Source organism: Pectinophora gossypiella, chromosome 21 (assembly GCF_024362695.1).
Source record: "Pectinophora gossypiella chromosome 21, ilPecGoss1.1, whole genome shotgun sequence".
NCBI classification, from domain to species: Eukaryota; Metazoa; Arthropoda; class Insecta; order Lepidoptera; family Gelechiidae; genus Pectinophora; species Pectinophora gossypiella.
The window spans coordinates 3,271,848-3,286,571 of NC_065424.1; the positions used below are offsets into that span (position 1 = coordinate 3,271,848).

At 40.3% G+C, this 14,724-nt stretch overlaps 1 protein-coding gene across 7 annotated transcripts in view; it reads left to right on the forward strand.

Moving 5' to 3' along the window:
- Positions 1-14,724, forward strand: part of LOC126376474 (E3 ubiquitin-protein ligase RNF123-like) — a 46,956-nt gene that overhangs the window by 14,509 nt on the left and 17,723 nt on the right. For 6 of the 7 annotated variants that reach the window (XM_050023861.1, XM_050023862.1, XM_050023863.1 and 3 more), the window contains exons 1-10: positions 2,845-3,023; positions 3,758-3,883; positions 5,915-6,065; positions 6,596-6,736; positions 10,548-10,730; positions 11,435-11,587; positions 13,426-13,535; positions 13,803-13,921; positions 14,149-14,202; positions 14,524-14,633. In XM_050023861.1, the coding sequence (XP_049879818.1) occupies positions 2,863-3,023; positions 3,758-3,883; positions 5,915-6,065; positions 6,596-6,736; positions 10,548-10,730; positions 11,435-11,587; positions 13,426-13,535; positions 13,803-13,921; positions 14,149-14,202; positions 14,524-14,633 (1,308 nt within the window). In that variant the 5' untranslated portion in view covers positions 2,845-2,862. Of the gene's footprint in view, positions 1-207; positions 320-1,344; positions 1,415-2,369; positions 2,513-2,829; positions 3,024-3,757; positions 3,884-5,914; positions 6,066-6,595; positions 6,737-10,547; positions 10,731-11,434; positions 11,588-13,425; positions 13,536-13,802; positions 13,922-14,148; positions 14,203-14,523; positions 14,634-14,724 lie in introns of those variants that run through there. The other variant, XM_050023868.1, reaches the window with a different exon arrangement.

Here is a 14,724-nt window from a genome sequence, read left to right on the forward strand (position 1 = left end):
GCACTTCCGCTCATATACCCCATGATGTAACAAGAACTTTTGCGCAGACTATACTTGAAATATAAAGGAGATAGGAGGATTCTGATACACTATCGACAACGTCTCTTGCAAAAAAAATCAAGCTAACAGACACTTATGCGGCAGACAACCAAACAGTTCTTCAGCAAGTTGGAAAGCAAACCCTCATAATTCTATCCTAATTGACAGGAGGTCCAAATACCTGAGCCACATACGCGAAAATCTACCGAAGTTGTTGGACTCCAAAACTGTCAGTCACAAGTCAAAACCTTCCAAGAAACATGCGCCAATCGCTCCTGAGGTAACCAAATCCATTATTTTCAGAATATTAGGTACTTTTTGGCCAGCGCGCACTACGAGTTTTTCGCCGTGCGGCGGAAAAGACCAGCGGCATAATGTCGCACTGTAATATTGCGCCGCTGCGGTGACTCATCATCATATGCCGTAAGACGCCCACTGCTGGGCATAGGCCTCCCCCAAGGATCCCACGACATCATCATTACCACCCAATTAAACTGGTAGTTGCTTCCGAACACATCCCGCTTAGGGACGTTATTTAGTTAGTGGGATCTGTTTTCCGCATTTAAACTGGCCCATTATGCGGCTTAGGGACGGTATTGAAAAGTATCGGTGCCCGAAGGACCACTCTAGCCATAGAGGCAGCCAGTCAGCTCGCGACAACAAACACTTCGGAACTGTCGATGGCGCTTTCTTTCTAGCTTCCCTCGTTTTATATGTAATATGTTATATAACAGCTTCCGTGGTCTAGTGGTTAGAGCGTTAAGCTCACGATCTGGAGGTCGGGGTTCGATTCCCGAAGGGGACATTGTCGAAATCACTTTGTGAGACTGTCCTTTATTTGGTAAGGACTTTTCAGGCTTGAATCACCTGGTTGTCCGAAAAAGTAAAATGATTCCGTGCTTCGGAGGGCACGTTAAGCCGTTGGTCCCGACTATTAGCCGTAAAAACACCTCCACCAACCCGCATTTGAGCAGCGTGGTGGAGTATGCTCCATACCCCCTCCGGTTGATTGAGGGGAGGCCTGTGCCCAGCAGTGGGACGTATATAGGCTGTTTATGTTATGTTATTTAAATAATTGTCTGAAAGTAAGATGATCCGTAATTCGGAAGGTACGTTAAACCTTTGGTCCCGGTTACTACTTACTGTTTGTAAGTGAGTAATCCATGTCAAGGGTTTTTGTAAATAACCGGACATGTCAAGTGTTCAAGTTAGGTAAGCGGACCTAGTGAAAACGTACCACGTGAAGAAGTTTAGTGATATTTTGTTTGCAAATCACTACTATAGTTATTTTGTTATGTCTATCAGCCAAACGAGGCTGCAGATGAGAGGCCAGGCCGGATAGGACCGAAGATTGTAGTCTTCGATGCTTCTACTGGTAAGTTAATAAAACATCTATTACATTATTGAACGATAAGATTGCCATTTGATATGGTAAGATATAGTATACAGAGTGTTAGTGACATCGTAACGAAAACTTTGAGGGTTAATTCAGACTATGTTTCTGAGTTGATATCAAGTGGAATTTTCCGTCGCAAAAGTATGGAATTGAAATTAATTAACAAAAAACATAAAAATAATGAATTTTCTGACAAGAAATTCCACTTGATATCAACTCAGAATCATGGTCTGAATCATCCCTCTCAGTATTTGTTACGTTGTCACTAACACCCACACCTACTTGTATGGCTGTATGTACTTGGACGAGGTGTTAGTGACGTGGTAACGAATGCTGAGAGGGAACATTCAGCTCATTATTCTGAGTTAATATCAAGTGAAATTTTCCATCGCAAAAGTATACAATTGATAATATTTAATAAAAACTAAAAAAATCATGAATTTTGTGACGGAAAATTCCACTTGATATTAACTCAGAATCATGGTCTGAATCATTCCCCTCAGTATTCGTTACGATGTCACTAACACCCTGTACAATGACATTATATACAGGAATCCTATAAGGACACTAAACGTCAATCAAGCTCTTTAAGTAACTTAAAAACGGGATAATCCAGACCAGACTCCAGACTGTCCGCTTGTGTGGCATCTCGTGCGCGTGGCAATAGGCGCATTATGAATCCTATTTGTTTTGTGTTTTAGTTTAATTTTACTAACCTACTTTAAGTGCTACTAACACCAATGGAACTCTTTGTTTTCCGAAGTAAATAAATATATATATATATATATATATATATATATATATATATATATATATATATATATATATAATGCTAGGGAGGTGATGAATAAAGCATATTTAAATATGAATTATTTGTTACCTAATAAACAGGTTTTAAAAAATCAGTCTATTCTTTAAACATCCTCCTCTTCAGGTACTGGCAGACTGGTTCTAGTTGGAGACGAGCGGGTGAGCGTGCAGGGGTTGTCAAGCTTCGCGACCATCAGGGCGACGGCGTGCGCGTACGCAGGCAAGTGGATGTACGAGGTGCAGCTCGGGACTAAGGGGATCATGCAGGTACGTTCATTTCTTTAATTTTGGATCTTCTCTCGTGTGGGTTGTGAGGCGGATTACCAAGCCTCATCAACCCTGGTGTCAGGGTTACTATTGAGCCGCCAAAGGCCCCTGACGTGACTCATGTAACGACTACGTACTTACATCAGTAAGTAGTAACAGAGACCAACGGCTTAACGTGCCTTCCGAAGCACGGCTCTAGCTTTCAGACAATCATGTGATCAGCATGTAATGTCCTAATAAACTAGGGATCACAAAGTGATTTTTGTGATGCTTTACCTAACGCTTCTAAAAAACGCTTCGTTCTTCTCGGTGAACAGATCGGCTGGTGCACATCAGCGTGCACGTTCTCAATGGACACGGGCGTGGGCGACACGGCCCACTCGTACGCATACGACGGTGGGCGCATCAGGAAGTGGAACGTGGCGACCACGCCCTTCGGCCAGGCGTGGCTGCCCGGTGACGTCATCGGCTCCTGCCTCGACCTCGACAAAGGCACGCTGGCGTTTTATAGGTTATCTTTGTTCCTTTATTCAAATATGCTGCTAATTCTATACTTCAGAGTACGTTAGTGTTCTAAAATAGTAAATTGTAAAAGCAGAATCGAAATTCTAAACACTTCAATACAAAATGCATACTTTAAAAAATATTTTATAATACTTACAAAAATTACCACCCTGATTGACTGTCTCTGAATCTGTTCAAACTTTTATCAATCAATCTATAACTCTTTATTGCGAATTATAACTTAAAGGATAGTTAGAAACAGGCAAAGTGGCATTTGTGCAAACAGCAATTTCTTCCCAATTAAAAAAATCACCATATTTTTTTCAATTTTAATTTGTTAATCGTTTCGAGTATGTTTAAAAGTCGACTGGGATTCATAATCTCGGATTATGTCCTATCTAACAAGATATTACATATAAAAGTATGTGCGCAATGAGAACAAATGTCAAATAGCAATATTGCTTTTCAGGTGAATTGCTGTGATATCTCTCTCTTTATTTAAGAGCTGCGCTCTTGTCGGTGGAGTTCTCGCCATTCCTCTCTTCTTCCCGCCAAATCCTTCACCTCCTGATACGACACCACCTACACTTTCTTTTATTTGTTTTGCTTCGATGTAGCCTTTATTTATAATACCCCTGGTGACTGCAACCACTATGCCCCAAAATCCCATAGTTTCTTTCAACATTAATCTTTACATTTTTAAAGTCTGCATTAAACCAGCTGTTTAATTGATGCTCCCAGGAACGGGGTGTCAATGGGGGTGGCCTTCGACAAGGTGGCCCACGGCGCAGGCCTCGCTTACTTCCCAGCTGTCTCCCTCGCCATGCAGGAGCACCTCTACGCCAACTTCGGACATGTACCCTTCGTGTAAGTGTTCAATTTACAACGCAAAACACTTCATCACACAGCAAGGTTCTCCGTAGTCCAGAGGTTGAGCGTTGAGCTCACGATCTGGAGATCCTGGGGTTGAATCCCGGTGGGGACCTATCACAAAAATCACTTTATCATCCCTACTTTGATTGGGGACACTACAAGTTCATCACCTGATCTTTTTCTATCGTGTCGGTTGTGAGTTGAATTACCAACCTCATCAACCCTGCTGTCAGGGTTATTATTGAGCCGCCAAAGGCCCCTGACATGGCCCATGTAACGACTACATCTTACTTACTTCGGTAAGTAGTAACCGGGCCCAACAGCTTCCGAAGAACGGATCATCTTACTTTTTGGACAATCAGGTTATCAGCTTGTAATGTCCTAACCGAACTAGGGATCAAAAAGTGATTTTTGTGTGATATGTCCCTACCGGGATTCCAACCCGGGACCTCTGGATCGTGAGTCCAACGCTCAACCACTGGACCACGGAGGTCGTCACCTCACCGAATCACCTGATTGTCCGAAAGTAAGATGATCGCTGTTTCGAAAGGCACGTCAAGCCGTTGGTCCCGGTTACTACTTACTGATGTGAGTACGTAATCGTTACATGAGCCATGTCAGGGGCCTTGGCAGCTCAATAAAAACTGACACCAGGGTTGATAAGGTTGGTAATCCACCTCACAACCCACACGATAAAAGAAGAAGATTAGTGAGTACCTTTTGTTTTTTAATGATTTTTTGTCATCAAGTCAAAACGAGCTTTTGCAGAAGACGATAGGTAACATTACGTGTTGTCTAAAAAAATATCGATCTGAGTAAGAAAGTAAAAGCAATTTAGTGTAATTTTCTTACAATTGTATAACGATCAGGATGATAATTTACATTCAATCTTGTTTAAGTAAGTACTTACTTACTTATTAAAATATGTTCACTACAAAAACTTTTCCTTGTAACAAAATCTACACGTGTCATGTTTTGAGATAATACCTCTACTTTGTAGCGAAGTGAACTCCATCTAAAAGGGCAGACAATTTGTACCCGCGTCAGACCTACTTGCTCAAATCCACGTCATGTCTTGTTATAGAAATGGATCGCTTCTTTGTTGCTAACTCGATTAAGTAGAGAGATATATATTATACTAACTTAAAATATATATATACTAAATAATTTACTTTATATATATATATATTTTAAAACGATGAAATTAATGGACTGGGTCAAAGATAAATTATAAAATGCTAATCTAGAAATTGAAGCCAGTCTAAGGTCAAAAATCAATCTCATTTATCTTTTCGACTTATTTTCGAAATAATTATATATAAGTACCTAATATAAAAATATAATTATGAATTTATTTATTTTTTAAATTTAGTAACAATAACTACTACTTTTGACTGCTTTAACTGTAACATTCACATTCCATAGAGAATTTTCGTTTTGGCTATGTTGTCATATTGCCTGACTAATTTAATTTTAACTTAAATTGCTAAGTGGTACCTAGAACTAAGAATTAGCAAGTTACCGCTTATAGCTTACCGCGATCAGCCCACTAGAGTCGATTAATTCTTTCAAATATAATCCCCTCAGACGACGCCCTGAGCCAAGGTCCGCGCCTAACTGGGCACCCTCAGGCCAGTTGTCATAAATTTTGTACCGGGTTAGAGCTATCAGCGCTCCCCATTTGTCCAACCAAGTCATCAACATCATCATCATCAGCCCATTAACGTCCCCACTGCTGGGGCACGGGCCTTCCCTATGGATGGATAGGGAGATCGGGCCTTAAACCACCACGTGGGCCCAGTGCGGATTGGTGGTTATTAACGACTGCTAATGCAGCTGCAATAAGTTAGTCCAAAAAACCACCAATATTAAGTACAATTTTCACTAACACTTGTAGCTGGACCAATATACACAGCGATACGGCTCATCGAGGGTTGATGAAGTTGGCAGTTCACCTCACAATCCACACGATAGAAGAAGAAGAAGGCTCATCGAAAAAAACTTTGTGTCGTAAATGTTTTGCAGGTTCCCGGTAGACGGTTACGCGCCGCTGCAATTGCCTCCAACCAAAGAGTGTAATAGAGCTGCTTTGCTATTCAAGAGTTTAGAAGCCCTACTGGATGAGATGGCCAAGATGACTGACCTGAAGCCAGCGCTCAATGTGAAGAACAGTAAGGTATAGTAGTGTGTGGCACTGGCCGTAGGAACCCTGGTATAATTTTTAACAGAGTTATCTTTTTCTCTGATTGTAAATATTCGCCTTTGGAATAATGCCAGCAGTATTGTTAATAGATTCTATACGGCTCAACTTCACGCTTTTTGGCGATAAATATAAGATAATATCGCTGGCGACGCAATAACAGCTGCAGAGGGTAGTAAATTTTAGCCTCGGTGAATAGCAGTCTAAACCGTACTGTACTGGCGTTTATTAGAGGAATAGACCCCGATACCGACTCCGCCGGCGTGGACAACGATTTCCCTCATTCAGCGCTTATCGCTATCGACCCACTAGGGTCGATTAATTCTTTCAAATATCTTCCTGTCAGACAACGTCCTGAGCTGAGGTTCGCGCTCAACTGGGCATCCTCAGACCTGTTGTCTTAAATTTTGTACCGGGTGAGAGCCCTTAGCGCTCCCTATTTGTCCGGCCAAGTAGTTAACGCTATCTGCGGCAAATCTATAATAAAAACAATGTTAACTCCCCAGTCAAGGTCAGAGCACTCGAAGACGACAGAGGACGAAGTGGCGCTCCGTATCCACAGTTCCAGCTCGGTGTACAGCCCCAAGCACTCCCCTCACGCCGTGGTGGACACGCAGAACTCTGAGGTCAAGAAGATATCCAGAAAGGTGAGCTGTAGAAAGGAATTAACCCGATTTTACAGCATATTTTATATTACCTGAGAGGTTAAAAATGCCCCTTCGATACAATTTATCTGAAGCAATATTTCTATTTGACATTCCTTGAAGTGTTAAATTGCAATTTTGCTTTCTTAGATGAATTGCTTCGATGTGGCCTATTTATCCCCCCTAATTGCATTTATGTAATGTTGGCAGGATTGGACGAATTTTTGGCCTGATGCTGCCGGAATAGAATTCACTTCATTGAATTTTTCTAATCGACGCTAAAACATATTAGGAAAACAAATATACTTATCTTACCATGTTTCACCTACTGTATTGTGTGTCCTGCGTCATCATACGACAAGTACCTAGTAAAGTACTACATATGTATTATTAATAAGTTAATTTATTAAATACTCTATACCTACATAATATTAAAAAATACTCAATAAGTATATTAAAATACATGTTTACTAAAAATACACCTAACCATAATATACACACATACAAAACAAGTATTGAAACAAATAAAATACATCATACATCCTAAGAATATCCGCATAAGGATTCAAAATGAGCTCGTAACTGGTTTTTGAAGCTCTGAAGAGAGTTAGCGACTCTGATGGAAGCAGGTAAGGAGTTCCATAAACGCACAGCTTGCACATTCTCTTATCTGGTATTGTCTATCTAACATAATTTATCATAATTTTTGACATAAAATGTTTTTCCACAGAGAAGGAATAGGAATTTGTTAAAACCTACGAATAAATAATAAGTCAGGAAGAGTAACAACGCTCACAATTTGACGCCACTAAAATGTACACTGAGTGGGCGGGGCTTAAAATGACTACTCGCACCTACTTCAATCTGCCTCGCGCCGTCACTAACGTATGTCATTGCTCGATTTATGCTATATTTCTATGGAAAAAACAGTGAAATATTATGTAAAATGTCGTCATGTGTAGTTACTTGGTGTAGGAAACGAAAAAAGCGCAGCAAAAAGATAATTGGAATAACTTATCATCGGTAAATATAACATTTCTGTTCTCGTAAACACATTGTACTTTGATCCGCATTATTCAAGAAGTTCCTAGCTTAATATTCAGATAGGTAAATTATAATTTTTAATACTATGCAGTCAAGTAATATTATCAATTTCCAGCAAAATATAAGTTTTTCAGTTATTTAGTCTTGTCGAAATTTCCTTTTTTTATTTTCCCCAAAAATGAAAACCGACTGCAAAAATGGATAAAAGCAGTTCGTTACGAAAGAAGAGAGGATGATCGGCTTCCATCCTATTCCAGTAAATATTAAGTAACATTGTAATTATATTTATATATCATCCAAGTAAAAAATTAAAGTATTGAATAGTTGTTTTTACTAAATACCAATTAATTCAAAACACAAAACATGCAATATAATAATACTACTTGAATACATAATTCAGCAACACGCCTCATCCGAAATACAAAACACTAAAAATTATTAAATCCACCGTTAGTTTCGTCCATTTTTTACTTATACTCATCCATGCATTGCATAACAACATCCTTGATTTGAGAACCCCGGAAACACACGCACCAACCTCTATTGTGGTTGCTATTGATAACCAATCACAGCGCTTGTCGCAATGAAGCGCGTCACGGAATCGCTACTGATTGGTTTTATGGATTTACGATCTTTTAGAATGTCGTGGGTAGCGATGGGTCGTTATCGGTTTTTGAGATAACGTAACGTAAGCGTTATGTGATTTCCAATAACTAGTTTCTTAACTAGTGATTTTTATAACTAGTATTTTCACAACGTTCTGAAGCAAACGTGATAATTGTAACGTAAAATCGTTTGGTTAGGTAGCAGTATAACTTAATTCTTCTTCACGCACACGTACGTTTTACATTACTCGTTTTACTCCTTTACGTTGTCAAAGCTATGTGTAAGGTGGTCAATGTAAAACGTCGTTTTCATCTTGTCATTACGAATATTGTAAAACCAGTGATTTTGCGTGAGTAGTGAAAGTAGCCAAACATCGACGCTATGCCTTAAACATAAGAGTGAATTCGATTTAACTTTATGGCGTTGTGATTAAAAGAGTTATTGAAGACTGATGCCTATTTCGATCGTTTAAATGGCGTTATGAATATCACTAGTTTTTGTTGTAGTGGAAAACGAGTGATCACTGTTCGAGCTCGTAACTGCATATATAACCAGTTATGGTTAATAACGCCCATCGCTAGTCGTGGGGCCAATATTTCGCCGGCGTTTGTTCATAGTTACTCTTCCTGACTTATTATTTATTCGTAGGTTAAAACCTATTAACAAATTCCTATTCCTTCTCTGTGGAAAAACATTTTATGTCAAAAATTATGATGCTATTTTTCAGGTGTGCTACACAATCTCGTAGATTTATTTGCGTTGGTCTTAGTCTTTTGTAACTTCCGTAAAAACAATGGGACCGAGCTCTTATATTCCGACTGCAGCAGGAACAATAGAGTAGTAAATTGTAGGTTTAAAACTAGCTTTGTTAAGGTTCCGTTGGCGTCGCGATAAGAACGGTATACGGTAGTCGGGAAGCGAGGAATTTCAAATGCACTTTTACTAGACCTCTAAACTGTAGCTTACATTTTGCTGCTTTGTTTGCTGTTTTTTTTTTGTTAGGTTAGACTAATGTCAAAAGACAATGTCATGTTGTCATGTCATGTTTTTTTGTGTGTAGATAGGAGTTTTTAGCTCTCCTCTTTGGTTGGCCTCACGGAATAGAACAAAGAGGTAGAAAGGGCCAAGTGAACGCGAAACGCGCCATACAAGTGTGAGCAAATTATAATAAACGTTTCTTTCTTTCTTTCAAATATAATACTTCAACTTTGCACTCCACTCCGTTAGAGAGACATTCGTCAATCATGACTTTTTATTCAAACAAAAATATTATATTTGTAGGGTCGTATGCTGATCGTTGTTTTACCACGGTAAAACCAAGATCGCCCATAGACAAAATTATTGTAATATCCCTCTTACACACGCACGGAACTCCGCGATAGTAAGTATATTATAATATCATCGTGTGTGTCTTATTATAAAATTAGTGCTTATATATGTTTTTTATTTTTATTTATTTATTATATGTTTTTTTAAAGACGTCTAGGGTCCTGTGCCGGGGTTTTCCTCACAGCTTCTTTTCCCCGGCTATACAGGATAAAGGTGTAATTTTTAATAGAGTTATTTTTTCTCTGATTGTAAATATTCGACATTGGAATAATGCCAGCAGTTAGGTATTAGATTCTATGCGGCTCAACTTCACGGTTTTTGCGGTTTTTGGTGATAAATATAAGGCAATTTTGCTGGCGACGCAATTAAATTGTGTAAAAAAGAATTGAAGAACAGCCTCCATGCTTCAGTGGGTGAGCGCTTGGATCCGGAGGTTTTTTGCTTTTACTACTATTTACCTAAGTAACAGCCTCCGTGGTCTAGTGGTTAGAGCGTTAGGCTCACGATCTGGAGGTCCGGGTTCGATTCCCGATGGGGACATGGTCGAAATCACTTTGTGAGACTGTCCTTTGTTTGGTAAGGACTTTTCAGGCTTGAATCACCTGATTGTCTGAAAAAGTAAGATGATTCCGTGCTTCGGAGGGCACGTTAAGCTGTTGGCTCCACCAACCCGCATTGGAGCAGCGTGGTGGAGTATGCTCCATATCCCCTCCGGTTGATTGAGGGGAGGCCTGTGCCCAGCAGTGGGACGTATAATAGGCTGTTTATGTACCTAAGTATCAGGGTTGACACCAGGGTTGATGAGGTCGAATCTTGAGAGAAGAATGTATTCCAGGCCTTCCTCATGTCCATCGCTCGGCTGGTAGTGATAGAGATGGGCAACGTGCTTCGTCTATCATACGTGGTGGTAGCTGAGCTGCTGCCGAGGATGCGAGGGGCGCTCGGAGTCAAGTCCAGAAGCATACAGGTGGAATCACACGCGCTGGACTTCTATACGAAGGCTAAGGACGAGAATTTTGTGAGTGGTTAATCCGTCTCACACACACACACACACACACACACATACACACACACATACACACACACACACAAATACCTATGCGCGTGTTTACTCCACACCTCTAGAAGGTTTATTTTTATTATTTTTAAATATTTTAATATAGCCGTGGTTGCCCAGTTGGTAGAAAGATTGCCTCTCACTTTGAGGTCCCAGGATCGAATCCAGCACAGGCGTAAACCAATGATTGTCGAATTTGTTTTCGAATTCATGTTTGGATCATAAATGGTTATCACGTGCTCGGCGGTGAAAAGGAAAACAACGTGAGGAAAACATTCCTGAGATAGGCATTTTCGGAGGTGTGTGACCTAACCTGTATTGGGCTGGTTTTCCCTTCGCAAGTTGGAAGGTCAGACATACAGTCGATTCTGTAAAAAACCGGATCTGTCAAATCTTCAGGTTAGGTAAGCGAACCCTGTGAGAAACGGAATAATGCTAGGGAGATGGTGAATTCAAAATATTTTATTTCATTCGATATCAACACAAAATCATGGTCTGAATCATCTCTCAAAGTTTTCGTTACGATGTCACTAAAATCCTGTTTGTATACTTCTTAGTCAGTTCAAATCGGCGCTATAAACGCAATTGACGCAGTCAGCGTTATTATTGACCCGCTGAAGGCCTCATTATGACTAATGGGAGGTGTACACTACAATTCATGACAGGTACACCTGGGAGCGAAATTCCTAGCACAGCCACAGCCTCGACTGTGTACGATGTTGGACCTGCTGTGGACCTTCCTGGACGAATCCGCGTTGTGTGACGTGTTGGAGCACTGTGTCGTCAGGGAGTGCTTGCTGTTTGACCTCGTCTCCCCGGTGAGTAGATTCAGACTGCGAGCAATGTGCCATGGGGTCAAACTTGAAGGGCGAAAATCCAATAATGTCATATTTCACATTATTAAATAGTAAATTATATTTAATTTAATCTTTATTTATAACAAATTCATAATAGAAATTTATTCAAATATTACAAAAAAGTCGTCAAGTAACCTAATTTAAAATGACTTAACCTAGAACCCACTCCGTGTCAAACTTGGCCCAAAAGTGCCCATGACACTAGCAGCGTTTTTATAAATTGTATTTAATTTACTGTAACAAAAGCATACAATAAAGAATAATACTGCATAGAAAACGGTCACTCTCCGCTCCGCACCAGTTTGTATCAGGCGCAGAGTTACATTTACCTCACCCCCTCTAGGTCTTACTTTAGTGTAAATGGCTGGATGTGGAGTAAGGGGGAGCGCGCGCGAATTGTCTGCCTTACCCGATAAGGGGACACACTGTAAGAATAAGATTTGTACATAGAATGTCCAGTAGGGCTAACATGCGCAACGTGATAACATTTTGTCACGGTCATATTATCGATTCTGACGATATAATTATGTCGTTTTGTCGATTGGTGCTAATATGTGAACTCAAATAAGTCATGTTGTTCTGTCAAAATACGAACAAAATCTCGTGGCGCGCATGTTAGGGAAAAAAGCAACCTTATCGATTTCGACAAAATTTATTGAATCGCACGTTGCGCAAGTTAGCTCTGCTGACATAAGCGTGGCCGCAAAAAATAGCCTTCCTAAATTATAAACTGGTGCTTATTCCTGCAGACGCCCCGCTTAGGGACGGTACTGAAAAGTATCGGCGTCCGAAGGACGTAATATACGATCCCGACGACCCGATTACTCTAGCCATAGAGGCAGGCAATCAGCTCGCGACACCAAACACTTCAGGGCCCCGATACCGACCCCGCCGGCGTGGTCGACGATTTCCCTCATTCAGCGCTTATCGCTATCGACCCACTAGGGTAGATTAACTCTTTCAAATATTTTTCCTCTCAGACGACGCCCTGAGCCGAGGTTCGCGCCCAACTGGGCACCCTCAGGCCTGTTGTCTTAAACGTTGTACCGGGTGAGAGCCTTCAGCGCTCCCCATTTGTCCGGCCAAGTAGTTAATGCCATCTGCGGCAAATCTACAATAAGTCACGTCAAAAAAAAAAATCCTGCAGACGCCATCTAATTTTATTTTAAGTTATACCTGTCATTTTCTCATCCGCTGAAAAAGAAAGGGACGGGTAATCGACAGGCATAAAACTTATGGAATGCTTACACGTCAATTTTAAGCAGAAATCTAAAACAAGCGTCTAAAAATTTTACATCAGCCAATAATCCGGCAGAATTAAGTAGACAGCACGTCAAACGGATTGCATATCAGGGAGATGCCTATTTTATTCGCACGGGTATTCATTCCTTTTAAAAGTAACTTGTTGACAATCATCCGTCCCTTTCCTTTTCGACGGATAAGAAAATGACGGGTATAACTTAAAATAAAATTAGGTGTCTGCAGGAATTGGGTCCACTATCTACTTAATTGAGCTGATCTTTAGACGAACATCTCTCCGAACCGACGTGCGTGTATGAAGCGATTAATGAATGTGGAGGAAGCAAGAGAAGTGTGTCAGGATCGAAGCAAATGGAATTCTATAGTCTCTGCTTACCCCGGTGGGAAATAGGCGTGAGTTTATGTATGTATGTGTTTAGACGAACATCAAAAAAGTCCTCAACTCGCGAAATTACAAAGTGTGTGTCCATTGGAATTCATAAGCACGGATAACAGGGATGACTCTTGTCTATCCTGTCATTAATCTGTAAAATCTCCAGGACATGACGTTCACACACCAGATCGACTGCGTGTACGTGCTGTGTGGTCTGATGCAGCACCGGGAGACCAGACATCACCTCATCAAATACGTGTTCTTCAATAAAATCACGTTAGTCTTCACCTTCACTACTTTGAATCAGTATACAGTCATTATGATTATGTTTTCTGTTCTAAGACGACTACGAATGATATTAATGTACTCAGCTAAAGACCGGAACAGAAAGCCAAAGTTTTATTAAAAATCCTGAAATAGCTTTCTAGAGGGTACACGTGCGGGTTGGAATTTCTGTTCAGGATATTTCTCTGAAAGGATCGTTTTATTGATTGGGACATGGTTCTAAGACTACCTACTTAATATTCTTGGTGGCCGTATCAGGTTCGACAACTTCCTGAACATCAAGTGTCCGGACGACACCGTGCTGCGCACTGTCATCCGCAAGCCGTGGTGGCAACGACCCTGCGCTGTGCACGGCGAAACCGACCCTCGGATAGCTGGTAATAATTACTTTAATTACAGAATTTTATGCCGTTTGGTCTAACTTACATCAACTTCTTGCTAAAGAAACCTGTCGCAGTTTATTTCCTAAACTGTTCACGGCCTGCGACAAGATACTGCAGTAATTAAAGCGTTTGTTAGTTTAACGTCTTCCAACATAGGCCCGATACCGACCCCGCCGGCGTGGTCGATATACCCCCTGATCGCAACATTCAATTTATTTCAGAAATGGCTGAAAAAGGAACTATCAAAAGGTCTCCATTTGCACCATCCGATTCTGGTAAGATTGATATTTTAAGACCTTATAAACGTTAAAAAAAAATGTTTATTTCTTTATCTTAGTTATTTTACATTATCAGGTGCACGGAGGCTCCATTTAAGCAACGTTAGCTCGTCCATATAGATTAGTTTGACATAGATATATTCCTGATGCAACTATCACCGCTCATTGCGTTAAAGATATTTAAGTCACCCTATAATGTTGTGTGATAATCGACATATAGCGCATTCGGTCACGCTGTAGGTAATTTTATCCATATGTGATAAATAAAAAAATAAGTAAAGTAAGTTTACTGTAATATTAATTGTTTTAATGTTTTAGACAAAATGTCCAAACTGATGCCAGTGCTGGATGATACTGCATTAGAAGCTCAGTACAAAGAAGACTGTGACAAGATTACTAAAGCTGTGTCGCCTTTGGAACATATACAGGTCGGTATCATCTCAAATTACTTATCCTTTTTCATGGAAGAATCAAGGACAAGTCAAAACAGAGATGAAATTGGTTATGTTGCAACTATCA